Source organism: Thamnophis sirtalis, unplaced genomic scaffold, assembly GCF_051295495.1.
Source record: "Thamnophis sirtalis isolate CommonGarterSnake01/CBP01778 unplaced genomic scaffold, rThaSir2_p1.2 scaffold_3, whole genome shotgun sequence".
NCBI lineage: Eukaryota > Metazoa > Chordata > Lepidosauria > Squamata > Natricidae > Thamnophis > Thamnophis sirtalis.
In genome coordinates, this window is record NW_028261383.1 from 125,615,031 (window position 1) to 125,642,885 (window position 27,855).

Here is a 27,855-nt window from a genome sequence, read left to right on the forward strand (position 1 = left end):
CCTGGACCAGGAAGGGAGTGGGTTCTACTCCATTCTCTTCCTGGTCCCGAAGAACTCGGGGGGGTGGAGGGCCATCTTGGACCTCAAGAACCTCAACAGGCACATCGTCTACCGGAGGTTCAAGATGCAGTCCCTCCAGTCCATCCTGGCGGGGATCCACCAGGGAGACCTCCTCACGTCCATCGATCTGCGGGAGGCTTACTTATACATCCCCATTCACCCCCGTCACCGGAAGTTCCTGCGCTTCTTCTATGCGGGCCGCCACTTCCAATACAGGGCCCTTCCATTCGGCCTCTCCTCGGCCCCCAGAACCTTCACCAAGGTCCTGGCAGTGGTGGTGGCCCATCTCCGCCGCAGGCTCCAATGCTACCCAGACGACATCATCGTCCAGGCGGCAGGCCTTACGGGATCTCCAGATTACCATGAGGACCCTCAGGCACCACGGGTTCTCCCTGAATCTTGAAAAAAGTCACCCCCACCACCAAGATCAATCACTTGCGGGTGGTGATAGACACCATTTCCTGCAGGGTGTTCCTCTCCCAATACAGGTTAGAGGCCCTCAGATCCATGACCCGCACGGTAATGCAAGCAAGGCAGGTTCCGATTGTCCTCCTCTCACAGCTGTTGGGGAAGATGATCTCCTGCCTGTCGATCGTCCCCTGGGCACGCCTCCACTCCAGAGCCCTGCAGTGGCTACTCCTACCTCATCAGAGGGCCAACAGGAGCAACTCGCCACAGCTGATTCCAGTACCTCCGTTCATCAAGAGATCCCTCCGGTGGTGGACATCTCCAGCTCTGATCAAGGGACACCTGTTCAAGGAGCCCGACCGGCTGGTCATTACCACCGACGCCAGTCTCGCAGGTTGGGGAGTGCACATGGATCATCTCGTGGTCCAGGGCAGGTGGTCCCTGGCGGAGTTGCGTTGCAGCATCAATCTTCTGGAGCTGCGAGCCGCGAGGTTGGCCCTCCGTCATTTCCATCGTTACATACGTCGCTGTCATGTCCTATTGATGACGGACAACGTAGCCGCGAAGGCGCACATCAACCGCCAGGGCGGCACCAAGTCCAAAAGACTGATGGCGGAGGCGGAAGCCTTGGGACTCTGGGCGGAGCGGCACCTGGAGTCGATCCGCTCCAACCACATCTCCAGCGTGGACAATACCCAGGCGGACTGGCTGAGCAGGACCACCATCGACTCCGCGGAATGGCTTTGTTTGTTTTGTTTTTGTTTTTTGTTTTATTAGACATTTATAGGCCGCCCTTTTCCCTGAGGGGACTCAGGGCGGCTTACAGTCAAAAGGGAAGGGAGTGTCAGACAATACAAAAAGAAATGTGCACAAAAGTAAATTAAATAGTAAAACTCAACGTTCACTCAACATTCGGGAGGGGCAAAAGTAAACTTATCCCCAGGCCTGACGGGCTAGCCAGTTCTTGAGGGCTGTGCGGAAGGCCTGGACGGTGGTGAGGGTACGAATCTCCACGGGGAGATTGTTCCATAGTGTCGGAGCCGCAACAGAGAAGGCTCTCCTCCGCGTAGTCGCCAGTCGGCACTGACTGGCGGATGGAATACGGAGGAGGCCAACTCTATGCGATCTGATGGGACGCAGGGAGGTAATTGGCAGAAGGCGGTCTCTCAAATAGCCAGATCCACTACCATAGAGCGCTTTATAGGTGGTGAGTAGAACCTTGAAGTGCCCCCGGAGATCGACAGGTAGCCAGTGCAGCTCACGGAGGATCGGTGTTATGTGGGCGAACCGTGGTGCGCCCACAATCACTCGCGCGGCCGCATTCTGGACTAGCTGAAGTCTCCGGATGCTCTTCAAGGGCAGCCCCATGTAGAGCACATTACAGTATTCCAGCCTAGAGATCACAAGGGTTGTGAGGGCCTCCCGATTCAGGTAGGGCCGCAACTGGCGCACCAGGCGAACCTGGGCAAATGCCCCCCTGGTCACAGCTGAGAGATGGTGGTCAAAAGTCAGCTGTGGGTCCAGGAGGACTCCCAAGTTGCGGGCCCTTTCTGAGGGGTGTAAGTTTTGTCCCCCCAGCCTGAGTGATGGTATGTTGGTCAAATTTTTGGGAGGAAAACACAACAGCCACTCGGTCTTGTCTGGGTTGAGTATCAGCTTGTTTGCTCTCATCCAGTCTTTAACGGCTTCTAGACCCCGGTTCATCACGTCCACCGCTTCATTGAGTTGGCACGGGGCGGACAGATACAACTGTGTATCGTCCGCATATTGGTGGTATTTTATCCCGTGCCTTCGGATGATCTCGCCCAGCGGTTTCATGTAAATGTTAAATAGTAGGGGGGATAGGACCGATCCCTGCGGCACCCCATAAGTTAGGGGCCTCAGGGACGATCTCTGCCCCCCCACCAACACCGACTGCGACCTGTCCAAGAGATAGGAGGAGAACCACTGCAAACAGTGCCGCCCACCCCTATCTCCCGCAGTCGTCGCAGAAGGATACCATGGTCGATGGTATCGAAAGCCGCTGAGAGGTCCAGGAGAACTAGGATGGAAGCATGGCCTCCGTCCCTAGCTCTCCAGAGATCATCAGTCAATGCGACCAAAGCGGTTTCTGTGCTGTAACCGGGTCTGAAGCCAGACTGGAAGGGGTCAAGATAGTTAGCTTCCTCCAAGGTACGCTGAAGCTGGAGAGCCACCACCTTCTCAACAACCTTCCCTACAAAGGGGAGGTTGGAGACTGGACGATAGTTATTAAGAACAGCTGGATCCAAGGACGGTTTCTTCAGGAGGGGTCTTACCACCGCTGTCTTGAGCGCGGTGGGAAAGTACCCCTCCCGAAGAGAGGCGGTAACAACCGCCTGGATCCAGCCTCGTGTCACCTCACTGCTGTTGGCAACCAGCCAGGAGGGACACGGGTCCAGTATGCAGGTGGAGGCACTCACAGCTCTCATAGCCTTGTCCACATCCCCGGAGGCAACTTCCTGAAACTCAACCCAGAGATGGTTTGCCAAGTCTTCTCCTTGTGTCTCGGCTGGATCTACTGGGGTGGAGTCCAGGTCCGCTCGAAACCGGGCAACTTTGTCCGCCAAGAACTGGACATACTCCTCAGCCTTACCCTGTAGGGAGTCCCCCGTCTCCCTCCTATTTAGGAGGGAGCGGGTTATCCTAAACAGGGTGGCTGGGCGGGACTCGGCGGACGCTACCAAGGAGGCAATATATGTTCTTTTTGCTGTTCTTAAAGTCCGAATATACTCCTTGGTGCATGCTGTTAAAAGTGCCCGTTTCGACTCGGACCTATCGGATCTCCACGAGTGTTCTAGGCGTCTCCTCCGGCGCTTTACCTCCCGGAGCTCCTCAGTAAACCAAGGAGGCCTCCGGGGGCCGCTGACCCGGAGGAGCCGTAGCGGCGCAATCCGGTCTAGAGACTCCGAAGCTGCCGAGTGCCAGGCAGCGACGAGGGTCTCCGCCGAACTGTGGGCGAGGGTATCAGGAATAACCCCAAGCTCCGTCTGGAACCTAACAGGATCCATCAGTCGCTTGGGGCGGAACCAGCTGATCGGTTCCTCCTCCCTACGGTGGGGGTTTGGCCTCCGGAAGTCTAGCCTCAGTAGGTAGTGGTCTGACCACGACAGGGGTACGATCTCATTACCCCTCAGACCAAGATCGTAACTCCACTGCTCCGAGAGGAATACGAGGTCGAGCGTGTGACCCGCTGAGTGAGTTGGGCCTCGGATTACTTGAGTCAAGCCCATGGCTGTCATGGAGGCCATGAACTCCTGCGCTCCATCAGAGTGTTCACCGAGCGAAGGCAAGTTGAAGTCCCCCAGAACTATAAGTCTAGGGAACTCAACTGCCAGCTCGGCTACTGACTCGAGGAGCGAGGGGAGGGCTGCTGCAACGCAGTTGGGAGGCAGGTACGTAAGCAGCAGACCCACTTGACCCTTGAGATCCAGCTTCACCAGCAGGGACTCACACCCGACAAGCTCCGGAGCAGGGATCCTACGAGGTACTAAAGACTCCCGGACTACAATAGCCACACCGCCACCCCTTCTCTGGGCTCTCGGCTGGTGTAGCACCTGAAATCCGGCTGGGCACATCTCAACGAGGGGGACTCCTCCCTCCGTGCCCAGCCATGTCTCAGTAATACATGCCAGGTCTGCGCCCTCATCAGTTATCAAGTCCCGGATGAGGGGGGCCTTATGAACGACAGACCTGGCATTTAGCGACAGCAGCCTGAGACCAGGGTCCTGAGTACTCGCGCCATCTGACCTTGGAGTGGGACTCCTAGGGCCGGAAGGAGGGATCTCTATAACACAGCGAGCCCTCCTTCCCCGATGATGGCCTGCCCTAAAGTCCCCACCATATCTGCCTCTCCCTGTTATGACCGCAATGCTCCAACCCTCTCCCGTGGACATAGCGGCTGGACCCTGCTCTGTTTCAATAGCAATAGCAGTAGACTTATATACCGCTTCATAGGCCTTTCAGGCCTCTCTAAGCGGTTTACAGAGAGTCAGCATATTGCCCCCAACAATCTGGGTCCTCATTTTACCCACCTCGGAAGGATGGAAGGCTGAGTCAACCCTGAGCCGGTGAGATTTGAACCGCTGACCTGCTGATCTAGCAGTAGCCTGCAGTGCTGCATTTAACCACTGCGCCACCTTGGCTTTCAACAACTGTCCTGCAAGTTCGGACTCCCTCAGGACAACCTATTTGCGACAAAAGCCAACGCTCACCTGCAGCACTTATTTTCCCGCTTCCACAGTCCAGGAGCAGAGGGAACGGACGCTCTTCGCTGCAGATGGCCTCGCGGCCTCCTCTATGCATTTCCTCCTCTTCCACTCCTCCCCCGTCTTCTAATCAAGATCATAGAAGAGAGGGCGGAAGTGCTTCTCGTGGCTCCCCATTGGCCCTGGAGATCGTGGTTCGCCGACTTGGTCAGCCTGTCGGTGTCGCTGCCGTGGCGGATCCCCCCGGATCAAGTCTCCCTCAGCCAGGGGGCCATTGTCCATCCGGAACCCCAGTGGCTTCAGCTGGCCGTCTGGCACTTGAGGGGGACCTGCTAAGGGCTGAAGGTCTGTCAGAGGACGTCGTCAACACCATCCAAGTGGCTCAGCGTCCATTGACGACTAGAATCTACGACTCCACCTGGGCTACTTTCGCCCAATGGTGTGAGGACTCAGAACTCGACCCGGTCACCGCTCCAGTGGCCAGGGTGCTGGATTTCCTGCAAGGGGGCCTTGGGAGGGGTCTTGCTCCGGCCATGCTCCGTCGCCAGGTGGCGGCCTTGTCCACTGTTTGGTCCGGCGACCCTTCACTTCCACTCAGCAAGATTCCTAGGGTGTGCTGCAGGGCCTGTATCGCATCTGCGTATGAATTGCAGTCGAGGATGGTGCATCTACATATAACAGCTGTCAGCCTGTGCTTTGCTGCTGCTTCGGCTGCCATTGAAATGGGGAGGGGGGGCATGGTATTTGGGAGGGGACTCATTGTTGTCCTGGAGGAAGATTCTAGATTTTGAACTGTCCACCTTACTGCGCATGTGGAGAAGGAGTGTTTCCCGCCAAGGCCAACGGACTAGCATTCCATCCTGGTGATGCCTTTCGAAGTTATCTCACACCTGACATTTGGGAGAATTATGATTGGACTGTGCACGGGATGCCAAGGGGAGGGGGATGAATTATACATTATATTCTTCGTTTTCGCGCCTAAATATTCAGACTTAGCTTAGCTTCGCTTCTATTCATTTAAAATTAGTAAAAGTACACTTGATTTCTACCAATGGAGTCCTGTGGTTTTCTTTCCTGATTTTTGAATGAAGAAGGGCTGACAATTTAAGCTAAGTCTGACCTCCACCCCACCCAGAGCTACAATCTACCGAGGGGGGTGTCCTCACAAGAAGGAAAAGAATGTCTTTGCATGTGAGTGATCAAGAGGAAACTGAAGGGGTGGCAGCAGAACCATCTTTAACTGAAAGGCTGGCTGGACTGAGCGTGGAAGAGCCTACTGTTCGTCCCTGATGGACTTTGGGTGTGGGACAAAAAGAGGAGTCAGAGGAGTTGGATGCGGGAGTCACGAGAAGGAGACCCAAAAAAAAAATCAGCGGAATGGGGTGACGCTGGGGAAGAGGATTACAAATTGTCCCACGCTATGAGACTCCTCGAGGAAGCTTGGTCCGAACGCAAAAGCCCTGGAAGAACAGTGGAAAGGGAGCAAGCTGAAGAATTTGAGCAAAGGTACTCCATGCACAGGTTAAGGGAGGGTGAAGAGGCTGAGGGGGGTTGAGAGCAAGGAAACCCAGAACCAGCCTCCCCCAGCTAGGGCCGCTCCAAGAGTAGGGAGGGCCCCCAGGCAACGCCGGATGGCAAAAGTCCCTCCCTTAACAGTAAAATATGATGGTGATCCCAGGAGTTTAGGGTTGTTTATCATACAGGTCTGGAACTATATGGAGATTTATGGTCCGGCTTTAGAAACTGATGATATGAAAGTGAGAATGGTCTTACTGGCATTGGAGAAAAAAGTGGCTGAATGGATGGTGGGCTTACACCAATGCAATTCCCCTCTCCTGAGGAATTTTAATGACTTTATGGCTGCAATGAAGAGGTTTGATGACCCGCTGATTGAGAAACGCGGGAGGGTGAAATTTATGGCCCTGAAGCAGGGAAATAGACCGGTGGCTGATTATATTCAGGAATTTCAACAGTTGTCAGCCTATATGAGGGGATGGTCAGAAGACGCTTTGTTGGATCAGTTCGCTGGGGGATTGAATGAAAAAATTTACCAACAATGCGTTAACAGACACCTTCCTCGCCGGGTGACTGTTTGGTATGAACATGCAGCAGACGTTGAGCTAGATTTGACCAGACTTCAAGGCATGAAAGAGGGAGAAGAGGAGAAGTCGGCCCCCCCATCGGATCAAAAAGCCTTGCTCCGCGCCAGAAGGGAAGGGAAGGGAAGCTTCGCCGGCAAAGCCAAGCCTTTCACGTGCTTCCGCTGCGGGAAGGAAGGCCATCGCGCCATGAATTGCTGCGTTAAAATGGCTCAGACCGCTCCACCCCCTCCCAGAAGAGAGGGGAGGGCAAGTAAGGCCCTGAGCAAGAAGAGAGAGGCTGCGTGCACTGCTGAAAATATCCCCCAGCATTTCCAGCCGGAGGAGGAGGGAGACGTCAGCTCCAGCTCGTCTGACAAATCTGATAACGACCACTCGCATCGTTTGGTGAGTTCGAACAAGGGCCCCATGCTTATCCCTATTGAACTAAGGGTGCCACCTGCTGGCGAGACTGAAAAGCTTTTAGCTCTCCTGGATTCCGGCTGTTCTCGCTGTATGATAAGTCCGGCAATGGTGGAAAAACGGGTTGAAATTAAGAACTTTGAAAAACCCTATTGTTTTTTGCCAAATTGATGGTTCTATCACGGGGGGAGGGGCCCTGCTCATTTTTCTACTGAACCCTTAGAAATGAAGATGAGAATTAATCACTTTTATTGTGGCACCCGGAATGGACCGGCCCCTTATTTTAGGGCTCCCCTGGCTTCGTAAATGGAACCCTCGCATTAACTGGAGGAGGGGGTGGTTACGCATTCGCACTAGCGCGCCCCCTGAAAGGGTGGTTGAGACCCCAGACCCTGCTGATTCTAACCCCGCTTTGGCAGCCAGGGAGCAGGAGAGGATCGAAGGGGAGGAAAAAATTCCGAAAGAATATTGGGACGTGAGAGGAGTATTTAGTGAAAAATCTTCTGATAAGCTCCCCCCCCCCCCAGGCCCACTGATTGCACCATTGATATTTTGCCTGGAATAAAGCTTCCCAAGCCCCAAATATATTCGATGTCCCCTAGGGAGATGGAAGAAATGAGAAGATTCATTGATAAGAATTTGAAAAGGGGTTTTATCAAACCGGCTAGACCCAAGGTGGCGGCCCCTGTAGTGTTTAGGGAGAAGAAAGATGGCTCTCTTCATCTTTGTGTTAATTTTAAGAACCTTAACGGAATCTCCGCCCAAAACCTCTACCCGCTACCCCTAATGAAGGATATGCTGGCCCAATTTGGGAAGGGCCGCATTTTCACTAAGCTGGATTTGCAGGAGGCATATTATAGAGTCCATATTAAAGAGGGAGACAAGTGGAAAACGGCTTTCAACTGCCCCCTTGGCTGTTTCCAGTTTCATGTGATGCCATTTGGCCTGCAGGGGGCGCCTACGGTTTTTATGCAATTAATTAATGAGGTGTTACATGACCATCTTTACCAAGGCGTTATCGTATATATGGACAATATCCTTATTTACATGCAAACATGTGAAGAACATGTAAAGCTGGTTTGTACTGTACTGAAGAAGCTTCGGGCCGTGGAGCTTTACGCCAAGTTGTCCAAGTGTGAATTCCATCAAGAGAAGGTTGACTACCTGGGCTATCGTATCTCCCACGCGTGTGTGGAGATGGATCCCGCTAAAGCAGTCACTGAGTGGGAGGCCCCTCGTACGCGCAGGCAGTTGCAGAGATTTTTGGGGTTTGCCAATTTCTATCGCCAATTCATCCCTTCTTTTGCTAAGATTGGTCTTCCCATAACTAAGCTGTTGAAGTCCAAAGGTGGGCCGAAGCCCAAGCCTAACAAGCCGTTGGATTGGACCATGGAATGTCAGGCTGCCTCTGAGAAGTTAAAACGGCTTTTTGCCGAGGAACCCGTCCTCAAGCACTGGGACATGGATGCACCGTTTGTGGTTCAAGCTGATGCCAGCGACGTGGCATTGGGGGCTGTGTTGCTTCAGGCCAATGATCAAGATAACTTGCAACCCTGCGCATACACATCTCGCAAACTAACTGACACGGAGAGACGTTGGGCTATCTGGGAGAAGGAGGCGTTTGCAGTTCGTTGGGCTTTGGCCACATGACGCCATTTTCTAGAAGGCGCTAAGCACCTGTTCAAGGTCTGGACTGACCATAAGAATTTAGAAGCTTTGAGGACTCCCCGGAGACTTTCTCCTAAGCAGATGCGCTGGGCTCAGCATTTCAATCGTTTTAATTTCACCCTGAAATACATTCCGGGGGGAAAAACTTCATGGCTGATGCTTTATCCAGACTTCCTCAGTACAACTGTTCTAAGCTCAGCATAGTCCAGCCGGTCATTCCCACTTCAAGCCTCGCTGCTCCAGTGGTTACTAGACTTCAGGCACGTTCTAAAGTGGAGATGTCCCAGGACTTTCTTTCCAATCTCAAAAACGCCCTCGCTCATGATGAATGGTTCCAGCAGCATGTGGCTGAATGCACCATGAGGGATGACTTGCCATGGATTGGAGCGAAACTTTACGTTCCTGCATCTCTTCATCTAGTAGTTCTCCAACGGGCTCATGATTCCCGGATGGCAGGCCATTTTGGTTTCGTGAAGACGCTACATCTCGTGAGAAGGCAATTTTGGTGGCCTTCTTTGAAAAAGGACATTGAACTGTATGTCGCCAGTTGTCCCGTTTGTGCTGCTGCTAAATGCCCGCCAGGGAAACCTCAGGGTTTACTCCAGACTGTAGCTCGCCCTGTCGCCCCATGGAAGGAGATCTCTATGGATTTCATTGTCGAACTTCCTAAAAGCCAGGGGTATACCGTTATTTGTGTGGTTACCGACTTGTTCTCCAAGCAAGTCCACTTCATCCCTTGTACCAAGATTCCATCTGCTAAGACTCTCGCTAAAATGTTCATCTCTCACATTTACCGCTTGCATGGGGTGCCTGACCGCATCATTTCAGATAGGGGTGTGCAGTTCACCTCCGTGTTCTGGAGGGAGTTTCTTAAGCGGATTGGCTCCGCCCAGGGCTTAAGCTCCGCCCACCACCCTCAGACTAATGGGGCTTGTGAGAAGACTAATTCCGTTCTGGAGCAGTATTTACGTTGTTTCATCAACTACCAGCAAGATGATTGGGTGGACTTGTTGCCACATGCGGAGGTGGCTTATAATAATTCTTTGCATAGCAGCACTGGTTTCACCCCTTTCTGGGTGGTGTCTGGACAGGATTTTGTGCCTATTCCTGAGGTTCCTCATGAGCAGCCGCAAGTCTCGTTTCTCTGAGTGGAGTGATCGCCTCCGGCATGTTCGGCCTTTAGCACTTCAGACTTTGGACGCTGCGCATCGCGCACATAAGAAGCAGGCGGATAAAAAACGGGCTAAGCCATCTGATTACAAAGTGGGTGATTAGGTTTATCTGTCCACCAAGTTTCTTCAGACTCCCCAAAAGTCCAAGAAGTTAGGGCCTAAGTATGTTGGCCCTTTTCCTATTATCAAGGTCATCAATCCTGTTTCCGTTCAGTTGCAGCTGCCTAAACACCTCAACTGAGTCTATCCTGTTTTTCATGTTAACCTCATAAAGCCTGTTTGCTTCTCATCTTTACATCCGCCTGTGGCTCCACCGCCCGCCCCACTGTTGATTGATGGTGAACAACATTTCGAAGTTTGCGAAATTTTGGACTCCCGCAGGCGGCGGAATCGTGTTCAGTACCTAGTGGCTTGGAAACATTTCCCCCCTTCTCATACCGAATGGGTGGACAGGTCCCATGTCCGGGCCCCTAAATTGCTCCGCCAATTCTATTCTGCTTATCCTGAGAAGCCCTAGTTTGGCATATATCCTGACATTTTCTCTCTCCCCTTCCCCTTTTTCTCTCTTTACGTTTCTTGTTGTTTGTCTGTTTGCTTGTGCTTTGTCGTTTTCCAGGTCTAACCGCCTTTTTCTGGAGGAGGGCCAGATGTCAGCCTCCGCTTTGCTGCTGCTTCGGCTGCCATTGAAACATGGAGGGGGGCATGGTATTTGGGAGGGGACTCGTTGTGCTGGAGGAAGATTCTAGATTTTGAACTGTCCACCTTACTGCGCATGTGGAGGAGGAGTGTTTCCCGCCAAGGCCAACGGACTAGCATTCCATCCTGGTGATGCCTTTCGAAGTTATCTCACACCTGACATTTGGGAGAATTATGATTGGACTGTGCACGGGATGCCAAGGGGAGGGGGGATGAATTATACATTATATTCTTCGCTTTCGCACCTAAATATTCAGACTTAGCTTAGCTTCGCTTCTATTCATTTAAAATTAGTAAAAGTACACTTGATTGCTACCAATGGAGTCCTGTGGTTGTCTTTCCTGATTTTTGAATGAAGAAGGGCTGACAACAGCTCACTCGACACGCAGTGCTGCGACCTCAGCGGCTTGGGCCACGCAAGCCCCAATCGAGGAAATCTGCAGGGCGGCCACGTGGTCTGCACTGTCTCCATTTGTTAGACACTATAAGTTGGACACATTTGCCTCGGCTGAGGCGGCCTTTGGCAGGCGGGTGCTGCAGGCAGTGACTTCTTCTGTCGTACCCCGTGACTCTGATTCTGCCCGCCCAGTTGGACATTAACTTGGGTATGTCCCATTGCTTGGACTCTCCAAGCGGTGTGCAGCAGAACGACCATTGGTCTTACCTGAAGGGTCCTTCTCTGCACACCGCGGGAGAGTCCAACCCACCCTGGCCTGTCCGGGGATACGGGGTCGTCGTGTCAACACGGTACCATTCTACGGTCATCTTCAGCCGCATCTCCACGGCCAAAGTTTCTCAAATTTCTGGGGATTAGGCATGCCTGGAGGCATGGCCAAGGAAAAGTCTTTCCTCAGTTCCAGGGCAACCAGACTGAAATAACCCATTGCTTGGACTCTCCCGCGGTGTGCAGAGAAGGACCCTTCAGGTAAGACCAATGGTCGTTCTCCCAATTATTTTTTAGTAGTCTATATTTTCCAATGGTATTGAATTGTAGATTTAGCTATATTAACTGTTGTTTTAGATTTTAGAGAGGAGTTAAAGACCATGGAGGAAATGTTCAAAACACATCTGGACTACTCAATGTAAAGGTTTCCTTGAGAAATTTTGAAACAGTTCATCATGTCCTTCACATTATGTTCTAGCACTGTACTGTACTATCCTCAGAAAACATGTCAACTCTTTTATCAAAGGGTGTTATCTTATTCATAGGCTGTTAAAGGCATCTTACTTTCAGATTTGGGGGACAATACATAATTTGAATATTTTATGTATGGTTATTTTATGTAATCATATTTATTCTTACTTAAATACCCTTCTACAGTATTTGAATTGTTTTATGTTTATACTTAAGTTTATACTAGGTGGCTCAATGGCTAATGCGCTGAGCTTGTCGATCAGAAAGGTCGGCAATTTGGTGGTTCAAATCCCTAGTGCCGTGTAACGGAGTGCGCTCCCGTTACTTGTTCCAGCTTCTGACAACCTAGCAGTTTGAAAGCATGTAAAAATGCAGGTAGAAAAATAGGGACCACCTTTGGTGGGAAAGTAACAGCGTTCCATGTGCCTTTGGCGTTTAGTCATGCTGACCACGGAGACTTCTTTGGACAGCGTTGGCCTTTGGCTTTGAACAGAGATGAGCACCACCCCCTAGAGTCGGGAACAACTATCACATATGTGCAAGGGGAACCTTTACCTTTATGTTTATACTACAGTCAGTATGGTTGACCTTATGATAAGTGTTTAATTGCGCTTAGCAGTAATTTCATAGTTGAATTTAATTGTAATAATAACAACAACATATTATCTCATACTTGGGTGCAAACCAGTGGTTTCTTGCCGGTTGCTTAGAACTAACTTTTTTCTTGTTTGATTTCAAAACAAAATATGTTCACTGAAATATATAATGTGGTACATTTTTAGTGACTAACAAGAAACCAATCTATTTAAAAAGGAGGATTCTAATCCATGGGGGCTATGCTAATCTGTGGGGGGATCAAAAGGAATCTAACCGTCATTTTTTACGATTAACATGTTTTATATAAAAGATCACAAGTTTTTGTGAGCTCCCGCTCACCATCAGATGCAATTCTATTTCTCAATAGCATTTCTGAGAAATAGTAATATGAGACCATCCATTTCCTTCTGATGAAATGAGCTGCAGCTCACAAAAGCTTATGCCTTGTAATAACATCTGTTAGCCAGAAAAGATGCTACCAGGCTCTTTTTGACTTACTACCTAGCTAGTGAAAGATTTCTCTTCGTGTGCAATTGAAAACTTCCTAATTCATAATTTTGGACAGATCAGAATTGAAGGAGCTGGCAAAACAGGTTGACTAACTTCAGTAATTATGGTAGGAGTAAACTTGCAGTGCTGTTTTTTCTAAGAAATTGGCCCATTATCTGTGTTGTGCTTCTTTTGTCGTGAATGGAATGATTAGATAGAACTCTGGCTGTATATGGGTGAGGCAGATTGCAGTTATCTCATTACTCTGATCTCATTACGTTAACTGTTGGTTGGAAGAACTTCTTACAAAATCCTTTATCCAATGAGTCACAAAACTAACTGCACTGTAGAACATTCTTAGATTTCTCCCCCTAAATGTTATTAAGTTTAGGCAAAGGATAAAAAATGAAAAGCAAAAAAGGGGATAAAGAAAAAAAGACAGGTTAAAGAAAAAGCAAAATTAGGAGTGCAAAGAAAAAGGAAAAGAGGGGGAAAAGTGTAATTTCCAACATTGTTTGGTAAAATACAGATATACATTAACCTCTTACTCTAAAATCAATAATACGTGTTATTTCTATAACCATAAACAGTTCTAACCGACAGATCCCAAAATTAAATGTTTATTTCTTTCCATTTCTAGCCAGAAGCCCAAGTTTGTTTCCAAATAGAAACAAAGTTAGACAAAGTCTTTTTTTAAAGCATAGTAGGACTTTCTTAGATTTTAAATACATATACATACACTTTGGTAAATTTCCTTCTGGATTTGCAGATTCATTTTTTGCTGTATATGGATTGTTTGTGTTAATCATAAAACAGTTCATAGATAACTTAAACATATCTTTTCTATCTAGCCTTTGAATCTTTAATGCCCTTTGGAGCATTTTTAGACCAACACATGTTTTTAAACTTCATAAATTTGTTGTTTAGAATCATATTTAAAGTTAACTTTATTTGCCTGCTTTCATATCCTTGTAAAGGAAGATTACAAAAGGACTACAAACATTGAATTTAATTGCAACAAGTAGCAAATAATGGAGGATTATACAAAAGACCTATAATTAGTGGATCATTGACTTTCCCTCTGGTGACAAGTACTGTGTTATGTAAAAGGCATTGAAGAGAGACAGAATATAATGAATGTTTGTTACAATTGTGTCACAAAGGTTATCACTGGCATTATCCTAACATTCTGGAGAGTTGGCTGATTGGTTTAAAAGGTCCACAGTGCACTTCTAAAACGTCCAATGCACTTAAATTAAGAAATAATAACATTAAAAGTATCAGTTACTAAACATTAAACTTAAACGTTAATTTGCCAAAACTATTTCAACATTAAAATGAGGGTTTGAAGAATTTATAACATATTGAGAGATTTTTGTGGAGAATGCCTGGAACAAAAAACAACAACAACCCATTGCTGATTATTCAATTCCAAGTCACTTTTACTGACATGGCAAAATAGTCATAATTTGCCAAGGCACAGAAAGATCTCTTAAGAGTACAGTTATCTGGGTAAATGCTATGTCACCCATGGAAATGTCTTTTTACTTAGTTTCCTATACTCATGCTTGAGTGTATTATTGTAAGTATACAGTGTTGTAAGTATAAGTGAATCAGTGATGTAGTTACCATAAGTACAGGTGAAATACACATGCTCCTAATTTTTTTTTAAAAAATCTTTTCATTACTAGGAGAAAGAAGAGAGGATGGAAGTATTCTGACTTGCAGATTTTGACATAATATAAAATTAAAGAAATCTGTGCATTTGAAATTTAAAGACCAGTTTAAGAAGCCCTACAGCAAGAAAAGACTACTATAGGGGGGAAATTGTTTCAACATATAAAATAAGAAATTTACTTTTTGTTAACTTCCATCCACTTACTTGAAGGATTTTGCACTTAATGTAGTTGATAAACTAGTATTCCTGAGATACTATTTTTAGAATAGAATAGAATTCTTTATTGGCCAAGTGTGATTGGACACACAAGGAATTTGCCTTTGGTGCATATGTTCTCGGGGTATATAAAATATCTTTTGTATAAATCTATGACTTCTTCCATGAAGGATTAACTGACCAAAGCAATTTTTTAAAATTAACATTTTTTTAAAAAAATGAACCTGATGTAAAGCATAGAAGAAATTAAATAAAGGGTATATATGGGATATAACTAATTAGAGACTTCTTTGTACTGTTCCCTATATAAACACAGTATTCCTTGTTGCTGCTATTAAATGAAGATTGAGTTTGAAATAAGGAAGGATGTACTGTCTTCTGTTTCCGAGATAAAATCCCAAATGCTAGAGTTAGTTATAAACTGCTATTGCCTTAGGCTTCACACAGAAAACCCACTTCTCTGTCAAAGAGATCTGTTTCCTCTTTTTAAGAAGCTGTTTATGGGGAAGTTCTTGGAATTTAACTTGCAGCTATGGGGAAGACTGAACTTTTAGAGTCAGCTTGCAGAAAAAAATATAAAATAAACTTTCAACTATGTATGAAAGGAGGAAAAAAAGGATATCCAATAAATGGCTTATTGGCTTTATTTATAATATTCATGACAATTCAGGACTTCAGAAAAATAATTGAAAATGAACTAGTATTCCCATTTTCCTTTTATAACAATTTCCAGTGCATAATCTGCAACTTGTTTGTGACAAACTGCCTTTCATCTTGTTTTAAAGATCTGTACATCAATAAGAGATGGTATAAGGTTGCTAAATGATTTTGTCTCTAGGCTTGCTTTGAATTGTTGTGAAATAATGATACTACCGATATAAATACAACTCATAATTCAGCTGTCATGTTAAGTACTGCTACTATAGAAAGGAATTGCTTCCTGGAAGCTTTTAAGTTGTTTTATTATCAGCATTGGTGATATTTCCACTTAGGGTGCTAATGAGAAGTGAGAGGGTCTCTTAACCCTCTAGAATAGGGGTGTCAAACTCGATCGTGTCGTGGGCCGGATCATGATGTATCACAATGTTTTTTGCCTTTGCGTAGCTAGGGTGGCCGTGGCCTGCTCTAGAGTAAAAATATTTCCTCATTGTTAATCATGCCTCATAAAGAAATTCAAGTATTAGTTTAGTATGAGCATGTGTGTATACACACATGTGCACACACACACATGCCTGCTGTAATGCGAGACAGGATGAGCCAGGTTCAGGGTCCCATTCAACCAGGAAATGTCTTGATGTCTCAGGGTTCTCTGCAACAAATGGTTGCAAGGACAAAATTGGAAGATATGTTGCCCAGCTAGATGGAACTCATGGCCATCCTTGGCTGATCTTGAAAAGCTAAGCAGGTTCAGAAGGGATGACCACCAAAGAATACAAAGCACATATCATAGAAATTGAAAGAAACACAACAATGAACATATAGAAGAGAGTAGTGATGAAGTGCTTGCATCTTGTTTGAAAGAGAATTATACAGATATATTGATGAGATCCTCAGATGTCCCTTCCCTGCCTCTCCATGTATTCCACCCTGAAGTGGCATATAAAAGTGACAGATAAATAATGTTCCCTTGAACCCTGAACTCTCAGATTTACAACTGGTCTGTGTGCTCAGGTCAACAAGTTGAATTTCAATGGACATGGACCTCAGCTATTCTCGACAGTCAGGAAATATGCTTCCAAAAAATCTTTGATGAATAAAATGTAGGAATCGAAATGTTCTGCCCATAAAAAAAAGGAAGCTGTATTTGAAGTCATTCCAAAGCTCAACTCTGCATTCATTTTCCATAAGGTAGTATTTAGTCCAAAGCATGTTGCAATTTGACATAGGAGGTATATCAACTTTGTTTTATTGTCTAAATTTGATATATTTTTTGTTGTAGCTGAATCTCTTATAGCATTGCTTGTGTTAAACTTTTGTTATTTTGTATAAAAGGCCTAGGTTTTCCTCAGGGAAGTGTAATGCACCATTTCCAGCTTCAGGAAAGCATAGTCTCCTGGTGTCTTGGTTTCACCAGATGAGGAGTTCCATTGCCTTTCCTGGCTGATCCTACCTTGCAAAGATCATGAAGCTTTTTTTTTTTTGAAGATCTTAATCTAAGCATGCAACGATTCCTTTTTATTTTAACATTCTCCTCCATTTTTAGCTAGAAGACCACAGCATGGAAGAATAATGTACAGAAGCAAATAACAGTTATACAAAACCTATTGTGTTCAGAAATGGAATCTTGCTCCAATTACTCCTTTTCTGCCCCAATCACACAGATCTGAATATTCTAAGGATCGTCCTCAATTATTTGAAAATCTTCTGAATTGGAAGCATTTTCTATTACTTCAGACAAAATTCTGTTCCAGCATTATCCCAGATTCAGAGCACAATGAACCAGTTTGATTTGAAGGATTAAGTTCTAAAAGTTTGCCTGACCACTCCCAGAATAAAATGTAGGCTGGGGAATTTTGGAAGGAAATGTATAATGTTTTGTTAACATATACGTATCCAAACTACCTCAGAATATCCAACTGTGAGAGAAAGCCAAAGTGTAGTCTTTTGAAATCTGGAGGGCATACAAATTAGGGAAGATGCTCCATTAAATTTTTCTTGTGTTTTGGGGGAAGAATTCTTGGTCTTCACTGTACAGTGGCTTGCTTATTTGAGATACTCTTCAGTTTTCTTTGTCAGGAAAAGGAACATTTTCCAGAAACAATGAAAGGAATAAAGATATTTTAAGTGACTACTATAAATACAGAATGAAAGTGATTGAGCAGTGAATGCTGGCATTTTCTCAGTATATAAATATGTGGACCAAATTCCATATCTCATCCTCTTACTCAGTAACATCTTCCAATATGAATTGTATCTGCCATTCTTAGATCTTGGAAATTTCTGAAATTCAGAGTCATTGGATAATTAGTTCTGGGAAGACATTGTCTAGGATCATATATAGCTAACAGTCTTCCATCCACATGATTCAAGAGCATATTTATAGAAATCTCTCTCTCCCCCTCCCTCCCTCCTCCCTGTGTGTCTGTAAGAGAGGGAGGGATCAAGTAAGGAACTTTTGTGGAGAAGTAGAATGTGTTATATAAATCTGATGTAATTTCACATTGGATCATATAGCAGATAATGAGAGGTGGGGTTTGTAGACTTCATTCTTACAAGTCAAAATAATAAGAAGTGGATAATTGCTAAGTTCAAGATTACAAAACTGGGAATTGACAAAACTGCCACTGACGAAGTTCCTAATCATCAGAAGTGATAACACTGTATCAATATGTCTATCATAGACCTCTATGTGAAATTCCCCATGTTTGCTTTAATTCAGAGATATAGCATATTGGAAACGATTATACATGAAGGACTATATTAAAATTAAAATGAGTGAGTTATTAGACCTAAGAGGATTAATGCTACAACTTAATATAAATATACTTGCAGAGGCCTGCAGAGAGTAGGGTGGTTTTTATTTACAGTTTTACAGTCTTCTATAATGCAGACACAGAATGAAGTAATAATTGAAACAGTACAATTATAATCTTATAATGTAAAATAAGTCTTTGAACATGTGAACAGTGAGGAGTCTTCTTATACTCTTATGTTCATTGAATGTTTTGTGCCAAAATAAGAAATACAAACCAAACACTGTGGTTCAATAGAGCAGAATATTTGTAGCTCAGGGTTGAACTGTGGAGTCCTTGGTGCTCTCTGAGGTTGGTTGTTTTCTTGCAAACGTTTCAGTACCCAATTAGGTGACATCATCTTATTTTCTCCATGAAATAACGAAAAGTTTAAGGGATTTCTACCAGGATTCTTGCTCAGTGATAAAGAACTGGTCCAAAAGCAGTGACCAAAAGTTGTTGCTTTTAAAAGTAAAAACAAGAATCATTGATTGCACACATATGTATCATACTTATCAGAACATCAAAATTTCTTAGGGTATTAATTTTAAGATTGCCTTAGAGTCCTAAGCAATTTCATCATTGCTGTACACATAACTCAAATGTAACTGCTGAAACTAGCCTAATTGGAGATCTTCCAACATAAAAGAAATTGCTTCACTTCCCCAATAATTTGGTTAGATTTAATTAGTGAGTTTTGCTCCATTAGAAGACGTATTGCTGACTTTCAGTGATAGCCATACACCATCTTGCATATATGACACACAAAGCATTCTTGAGATCCTGCAGCTGTGCACTTTTTAAAAAGGACAGGTTTACTTTCTAGTATTCTAGTTTTAGGATACTTGTTGTATGGGGCATGTCTATACTATGTAAAAGTTAATAGGAAATTGAAAGTATTAATAAGTAACTATAGACAGTTATTTTTGGCACATTTTATAAGTAGAGATAGAGATAAGAGTTCTGACCTATGACATGTTTAGAGCTTTTATCTTCATTGTTTACAGTTTCTCATTTTCCCTCAATATATTATAAAACTTTGTTCTACAAAGAGCTCATGTTAAATTTTCAGTCAAGTATCAACTCTCCATAAACTTATATTCTGTATTTAGTAAGAGATTTTAATAATATAGAAAGACACACTATCTTTGGGACTTAGTACACATATAAGCATTACAAACATTACTGTAGAATGGGATCCCCAACCCTCGGTCCATGGACCAGCACCGGTCCATGGGATGCCAGAAACCAGATCGCACAAACAAGCTAAGCCCCATTCGCAGGGTGCAGGCAGCAGACAAAACCACGCCCCCTCCGGTCCATGAAAAAACCTTTCTCCACATAATTGGTCCCTAATGCCCAAAAAGGCTGGGAGCCACTTCCATAGAAGAAGAGCAGGCAGAGCTGGGTGAGTTAAGCATGTCATCAGGTTAGAGTTTTTGCATTCCCACAAGTGCTCCAGGTCAAACCCCTCCTGAGTTCTTTTGATCCTTATTTATCAATCAATTTAGTGTTGAACTTTAGTTGAGCAGATTCTTGTGTACAAGCTTGTATAAATGTTCTGTTCTACGCTGTCCTGATTATTTGCCTCTGACATTATCCTGGTTTTCAAACCTACATTTGAGAGTATCTTTGAATTATTGTATGTGCTAGAATAAAAGTAAAGTACAAAACACAATCTCTATTTTACTTGTATAATGATTTTTATATTTACATAATTTTGACTTCTGTATAAATTAATATTTTTTTCTTCTCAATGTTTAATAGAAACTGTTAAAAGGTGTTACGGTTTGATGTAGACTTTTTATGGACTGGTTGAAAAAAATCCCATGGTGGGGGATAAGGACAATATTTGTGGGTGGAATTCTTACTCTTTTCAATTAGCAAGATATGCATTTGCAATATCCCTTTGGGCCATGTAGTAAAAATAAGTGAATTGCTTTGTCATTTGAAAATACTCTGTGAATGTTTTAGGCAAGGGGAGAGGGAAGACACTAGGCTTGAAAGAAAAAAGTTTGACATTTAAACATTTGATTTACTTTAACCAAACTCCTAAATGGTGAGGCTGAAAGACTAAATATGGGAACTGGCAAATTGGGGTATACTTGTTTGGAATGTACTTATTTATCCCATAAATACAATCTTAGAAAGTTATTTTTTCTCCTTTACTTCTCCTTTACTTCTGCCCATTTCAATAATTAGATTTTCTTTGAAACTAGCTGGCTGTTAGCAAAATAAACCTGAAATGATATATTGTTTGTTACCATATTATCCAGAAATAGAACCTATCTTCCTTTCCCTTTTTTTCCAGGTTTTGAATGAAGAATGTGATCAAAATTGGTACAAGGCAGAACTCAATGGCAAAGATGGCTTCATTCCCAAAAATTATATAGAAATGAAACCACATCCGTAAGTAAAGTATTACTGTTTCCTCAATTATTTGGCACACTTACTGACTGAGCTGTGGTCAGAGGAATAAAATTCTTTATTAAATTACAATGCAGAGAGCAATATAAAAGCAATTTTGTTAGTAAATAAATGCATAGTTGCTTATAAATTGAGACAAGACTGACCAATGTACAAGTAGTCCTTGACTTACAACCACAGCTGAGCCCAAAATTTCTGTTGCTAAGTGAGACATTTGTTAAGTGAGTTTTGCCCCATTTTATGAGCTTTTTTTGCCACAAGTGCTGAGCAAATTCACTATAGTTTTTAAGTTACTAACACAGCTGTTAAGTGAATCTGGCTTCCTCGTTGACTTTACTTGTCAGAAGGTTATAAAGAGGATTACATGATCCCAGGACACTGCATAAGTATGAGTCAGTTGCCGAGCATCTGAATTTTGATCGTATGACCATGGAAATGCTGCAGGGGTCAGATGTGTAAAAAACGGTCATAAATTACTTTTCAGTTCAATAACTTGGAACGGTCACTAAATGAACTGTGTTAAGTCAAGGACTGCTTGTAGTGGAATAATTATTGTTTTATAAATCATATAGTTCAGTTACTTTGCCACAAACTTTGGATCTATGTTTAACATAGATAAGCAACAGCACCCTCAAAACATTTTGAACTGCAACTCTTCTCAATAACTGGTCACTTGCCATGCTTGCTGTGACTCATGGAAATTCTAATCTAGGAGGGAATCTGATTTTCTACCATTAAAGCATAAGGTTTAGGTGATAACTCCAGCCAAAAATTCATTTGAAAACACTCTTTAAGTTAAAAAAGTGAGGATTGCATCTTCTGACATGTATATCTAAAGAAAAACATCTTCAGTCTCATGAGAAAAATTATGATCTAATGCAGTACACAATTTTTTAATAGAAGGTACCATCAAGCTGGAGAGTGAAGCTAGTAACAGAGTTGGTTGTTTACATTGGCAGCAGAGAAGTAGATCATGTGAACCTGAGTTCCTTGTTAGTGCATTCATAGCTAGTATTGCAGAATCAGCAGTTAAGGCCAGGTTGTTTGCTTTTGCTGCAGTTATGGCTTTTCAACCAGTACAATATTTGATTCTGGTCTAGTGACAGTAGTGATGTATTCAAAAGAAAGCTGGGGTGGGGTGGGGGACACATTTTTTAACTAAAATTCTTTCCTGTGCTTATTTCTTTCCTTCATCCATGACAACATTATTTTTGGTACGCCTACACAAAGCCTACAGAAAATCTTAGTTTCTCAGAAAGTTTAGTAATAGCAATAGCAGTTAGACTTATATACCACTTCATAGGGCATTCAGCCCTCTCTAAGCGATTTACAGAGTCAGCATATCGCCCCCACAGTCTGGGTCCTCATTTCACCCACCTCGGAAGGATGGAAGGCTGAGTCAACCTTGAGCCGGTGAGATTACAACCGCTAAACTGCAGATAACAGTCAGCTGAAGTGGCCTGCAGTACTGCACCCTAACCACTGTGCCACTTCGGCTCTTAAGTTTGTGTAACACGTCAGCAGTAGCAAAAGCGTAGGGTGTTTTGTCTTGATGTGAGTAGTGCAATGTAAGCATGGCCCTGGTCTCTGTACTGAAAAATTCTAATAGCAGCTTCACACTCATTAAACTGTTAATAGAAATCACATCATTACAGAAAAAATTAAACATATGACCTGCCTAAAAACATGATGCAGTAAACATTCCAAAGCTTTCAGTGAAAAATGATTCCAGGGGAGAGTTAATATTGAACTCTCTGCTTTTCAAATTTGTTCTTACTGCTTATATTTTGCAACTTTTGTTCATTCTCATCTCTAATTCTCTTAGGTTTTAGGGTGCCCATTGTCCTGCTTTCCTGCTACCATTTTTCCACTCATTTCTGGCTGTCACAAGTATTGATTACTCTAAGAAATAATGTAATATAACAACACCCAGAAATTATCTGTTATTGAAGATGGAATAAATTGTAGAAATTGATATTTAAAATTTCTGTGATTAATATTTCTTATTTGTGGGAAGCTGTTTCTTAATTCATATGTAAAATGAAATCAAAACTGAATGTTAATTCAGAACTAGGCATCTTTTTTTCTATACTTTTTCTTCAGTGGTAAAGTCAGAAGAATACAGAGCAATCAATGAAATCATTCTCTTTCCTTTTCTTTTTGCCATCTTCAGCCTTTCATGCTCTACAACCCGTATTCTCCTGAAATAATATTTTTGGGGAGGGTTGCTTTCACATTGACTCTGGGTGATTGCCTGCAACTAATCCCTGCAATTATTTGGCAAGATTTTTTTCCAGGGGAGGGGGAGAGGTTTGCCATTGCCTCCTTCCTAGGATGGGAAAGTGAGTGACTGGCCCAGGGTCACCCAGCTGGTTTCCTGCCTAAGGCAATACTACAACTTGGGGTCTTCCAGTTTCTAGCCTGGTGCCTTACACCACTCACTCTCTAAGTTATCTCCCCCTTTCCAACCCCCCTCCCCCACTAATACCTCAATGATCCAAAATGTAGTAGCTCTACTCTGAAATCATGTGTCATCTAAATCCAAGCCTTCTCAAAGATAAGAATAGCATTTTGGCAGTGGATCAAAGAAGGTGGTAAACTCCACCCACTCATTGCACCTGTTCAGGCACAGCCCTCTGTCTATCTGGTTTAATTTGGATTACTGTACTAAATGGAGAATGGTGATTGAGCTAACTAGCCCCTTCCAACTATCTGATTCAGTCCTACAGAAGAATAAGTCCCCCTCCTCAAAATATCTGTCAGTGTAACTCCAGAGCCTGAAAATCAAGAAAGAAAGAAAAATACTGCTTTCAGAGAGCTTGAAAGAAACAATTTAGTTGCACAGAAACATGAAGCAAATATCCCTCAGTCTTACAGGTGGTCCTCGACTTATGACCACAATTGAGCCCAAAATTTATATTGTTAATTGAGAAGTTAAGTGAATTTTGCCCCATTTTACGACCTTTCATGGCACAGTCATTAAGTGAATCACTGCAGGTGTTAAGTCAGTAACACAGTTATTAAGTGAATCTGGCTTCTCCATTGACTTTGCTTGTGAGAAAGTCACGAAAGGTGATCACTTGACCTTTGGCCACAGCAAGCATCATAAATAGGAGTACAGTTGCCAAGCATCCGAATTTTGATCATGTGACCATGGGGATGCTGCAACGGTCATAAGTATGAAAAGCGGTCATACGTCACTTTTTTCCAGTCCCGTCGTAACTTTGAACTGTTACAACTAAATGAAACTGTTGTAAGTCGAGGGCTGCCTGTATTTTTATTTTTTATCTTTTCCTTTTGAGATTAGTCCAACCAGAGAAGAATCTTTTGTAGGCATAAGAATAAAATTCTCTATCTCTGGGTTAGAATTTTGCTTCCCTTGTCAAGGAGAACGAGGGGCAAAGAAAGGGCAGATAGAAAAGGAAGAGAGGTATTTTCCAGTCCTGTAAGCAAAAGGGAGACTCGCGAACTACTCCACCGCACTCCAGAATGATTGTTTGCCTCCCATATTCAGTAAACAATTGGAATGGCAGGGAATAGGAAAAGGAAATTGTAGCCACTTCTGCTTCTAAACATCTTGTCCCAGGCAATCTCTCAGGATGGTACACAAGCACATGCGCACATGCATGCTCGCACATGCATGCACATTCTTCTATTAAAGAAAGATTTTCTCAGAAGCAACAAGCTGTTCTTGGAAAGCAGGGTCAGAGAGATTGCTCAGATTTGTTCCAGGGCCCAAAGCGGAAGAGGGGCTAAGCATGAAAGGAGAGACTGGGCCGAAGGAGAAATATTTTCTGGCCAAATATGGCCAGCAGGCCAACATTTCCAGTTATTCAGTTCTAGCTCTTTCTCAGATGATTCAGCAGGTGATTGCAAAGCACAAGAAATGGTGAGGTTAACAGGGGCAAACTACATTGAAATTAGGTTATACAGGGCCAGGAACTGTAGGGTGCCATACTGTCATTGTTAGCTAATTAAGCACTTGCGTTATGGCTTTAACAGCCATTAATTTGTTAAATGTTTAGGCCATTCAAAACTTAAATGTTGATTACTTCAGAGGTCAAAGTTCAGTAATTTTAAAAAAGTATAAACTTCATAATTATATATATTTAAATAAATAAATGTTAAACCCTATTTATATAAGCAATCCTTTATTTTTATTCTTTCCCAATAATGCATTAGAGTAAAATATATACAGAGGTAGTCCTCCCTTAGCAACCCCAATTGGGACCGACAACTCAGTCTTTAAGCAAAGTGGTTGCTAAGTGAAACTATGACAATACTTTTGATCTTACCTCAGCTTTCCTTTGCTTTACAAACCTGTGAAGGTCATAAATGCAAGAATTGAATGCAAAATTACTTTTTCATCACTGTCATGGTTGCAAGCAGTCACCCCCCAAGGCTGTTGTTAAATGAGGAATACCCGTACTCTTAATGTTTTAAAAAAAATAACATTGTTTCCTCCTTTCTAATTCTGACCTTTAAAATACATATTCAAAATGCCTCTCAACTGACTCATTTTCTTCTGCTGCCAATCATTCTGGAAAACTATAGTTCTAAAGTACAGTTGGATAGGTCTTGTTTTACCTAGGATAAAAATAAAGCAAAGTGCTATTTAGAGATGTCTCTTTTTAGCCAAGGTTGAAAATAATTGTATGTGCATTAAAAACCCCAAAATATAAATATGTTCTTTATTTGTTTAATTCCAAAGTTCCAACAAAAAAGGAAGAGCCTCCCAAAAGGTAGAGAGAGATTTTTTTCTTAATAAGCTTTGAGCAACTCCTACATTTTATACTGGGTTAAAAATTTGATATGAGGAAAAATAGATTTTAGGCACCACTATAAAAATGTTGAATGGATCATAAACTCAGCATCTTTTTATTTAATGCAATTAAATTGCAATGAGTAATTCTTGGCTTTCAGTTAGTTTGCTTTGCTCATTGGTGAAATAGTGTGGTGTGGTTTTGAATTGGCTGACTCTAGTAATAAATAGCATGCCTAAAATTACATTCTATTGACATGCTTCACATGCTGAATGTGAAACAAATTGAGCCCTGCATAATGTGGCACCGTAGTGACTGACCACAAACAGATTCAGAGGTTCTTTGGTGGTGATAGGAATAAATAATATTTGCTACATTTTGGAGCCAAAAACTTAAGTCAGTGTACATGCTGTAACATATTTTTTTCTGCTATAACTGTAAATACCCAATCTGTATTTGCCCTTAGATTTGCTTAAACAGCAGATCACACAATGAAGTTTATATATTTGCCAAATTATTTGTTGGTTATTTGAAGGATCATCATCTCCTGGTCACATCTACAAGAGTGTGGGGGGGGGGATGGGATACTGTGGTTCCCCTCCCTTAAAGAGGTACTTCCAGTGGGACTAAGAAGAGCCTTCTCTATGGTAGCTCCCTCCCTGTGATCCATGGATCATCCCTATGGAGATAAGATTGGCTCTCACTTTCATACACTTTCACAAGGCCCCAAAGACCTAGTTTTGCCAGCGGGCCAAGGAACACAGAGTGGGATGGAGCCCATTAAGTGGCTTATTTGATTGACGGTTGTTAGGGTGAGGGGCAGTAGTTACCACTTTTTATTTTTATTTCATATGACATTGTTATTTTTGTAAGCCGCCTGAAGTCACTGAGAGTGAGTCATGTAAACTTTTAAAATAAAATAAAGTAAAATGAAAGAAACAATACATTTATTCATTTGTGGGACCTGTATATCACAGTTCTATTTTGTTTGTTATATATTTGCAAGAGATGAACTTTTTTGCAAGAACATTTGTAAGAAAACTCAGTTTATTTCTGAAAAAAGTAAGCTATTATATGGAGCAGATATGAAAATAAACCCAGCTTTTTTGGCAATTCCTACAGTAAACAGAATGAGCAAATGCAGTTCTCTTGATGAGATAATGTTGGGAAGTAATCCACCAAATGTGTATTTTTGTTTATATCCAATAAGATCCAGGTTTTTGTAATTCTTAAATCTCTTCTGACAGAAGGCAGCAGCATTTTCTATGGACATAATAATTTTTCAGCTATTAGGGTACAACACATATCTTCCCTAATTGCGGTCCCTAAAATAAACTTGCAAGCTAGTCTTAATATCACCCTGTTAGAGATAGGAAGGGACAGAAGCTTCAGGGTATAAAGAGTTAGTGATACAATTCATACTTGGAGACTTTCTGATTTGTAGCTCAATCATTTTAATCGTAATGCCAACCCAAATTAGGTTAACCACTTGTAGCTCAATACAGCAAGTGATGATTAGAGTCATTGAGTCATAGAGTTGGAAGGGACCATCAAGTCCAAATCTCTCCTCAGTTTGAGAATTCAGCTGAAAGCACCACAGGCAGATGTATATCTAACCTCTCCTGTTACACATTAAGTGAAACAAACCACAGTCTCACAGGACTATTGATTCCAGGATTTTCCCCTAATAATCAGGATCCACTTTTCTATATTTTAAATTCCATGTCTTGTACTCTAGAACAAGAGAAAGCAGTTCTTGATCTTTTTCTGTGGGACATCCCAAGTATTGGAAAAATGCTATCTATCAGACTGCCCTCCTTTGCAGTTTGGACTGGAAACAGTTAATCCCAAAACTAGCCTGTCAGAGCTCTTATTGTCCAAAGGAAGGTTATGTTGAAGTACAAGCATTTCAGTGAACACTGTACTTTAATTGTTGATCTTAAAAAGCAGAAGCTATCTACTACTCCAAAATCTTCACTGTTTGTTTTACCTGTTGTCATTCGTTTTGTCATCTTTATACTTAACTAGCTGATAACCCAGTGTTGTCCGGATATTTATCTATAGCAGGAAAATGTCCAGACCAAACGTAATTTCTAATGTTGGATTTTTCCCCTTGTGGGGTACTGTGCAGCCATTACCATGGCAACTCCATTGCGTTGTACAGTAGAAGCCATTTTATGGCAGTATAATAGAAGCCATTTGAAGGTGCAGCAGGCTGTATCGTAACAAAACACACACACCAAGGGGTGTTAGGGGTGTCTTACATCCACTGTATTTGTTTCCATAGAATAAGTCATCTATGTACCAAGTTTGGATGAAATTGTTCAAGGTGCTCCAGAATTATGCTGATACACACACACACACACA

General features: G+C 43.1%; 1 protein-coding gene across 2 annotated transcripts in view; it reads left to right on the forward strand.

The window, feature by feature from the left end:
- Positions 1-27,855, forward strand: part of GRB2 (growth factor receptor bound protein 2) — an 85,951-nt gene that overhangs the window by 46,745 nt on the left and 11,351 nt on the right. For both annotated transcript variants that reach the window (XM_014072499.2, XM_087709959.1), the window contains one exon: positions 20,610-20,707. In XM_014072499.2, coding sequence (XP_013927974.1) covers positions 20,610-20,707 — 98 coding nt within the window. The remainder of the gene's footprint in view (positions 1-20,609; positions 20,708-27,855) is intronic.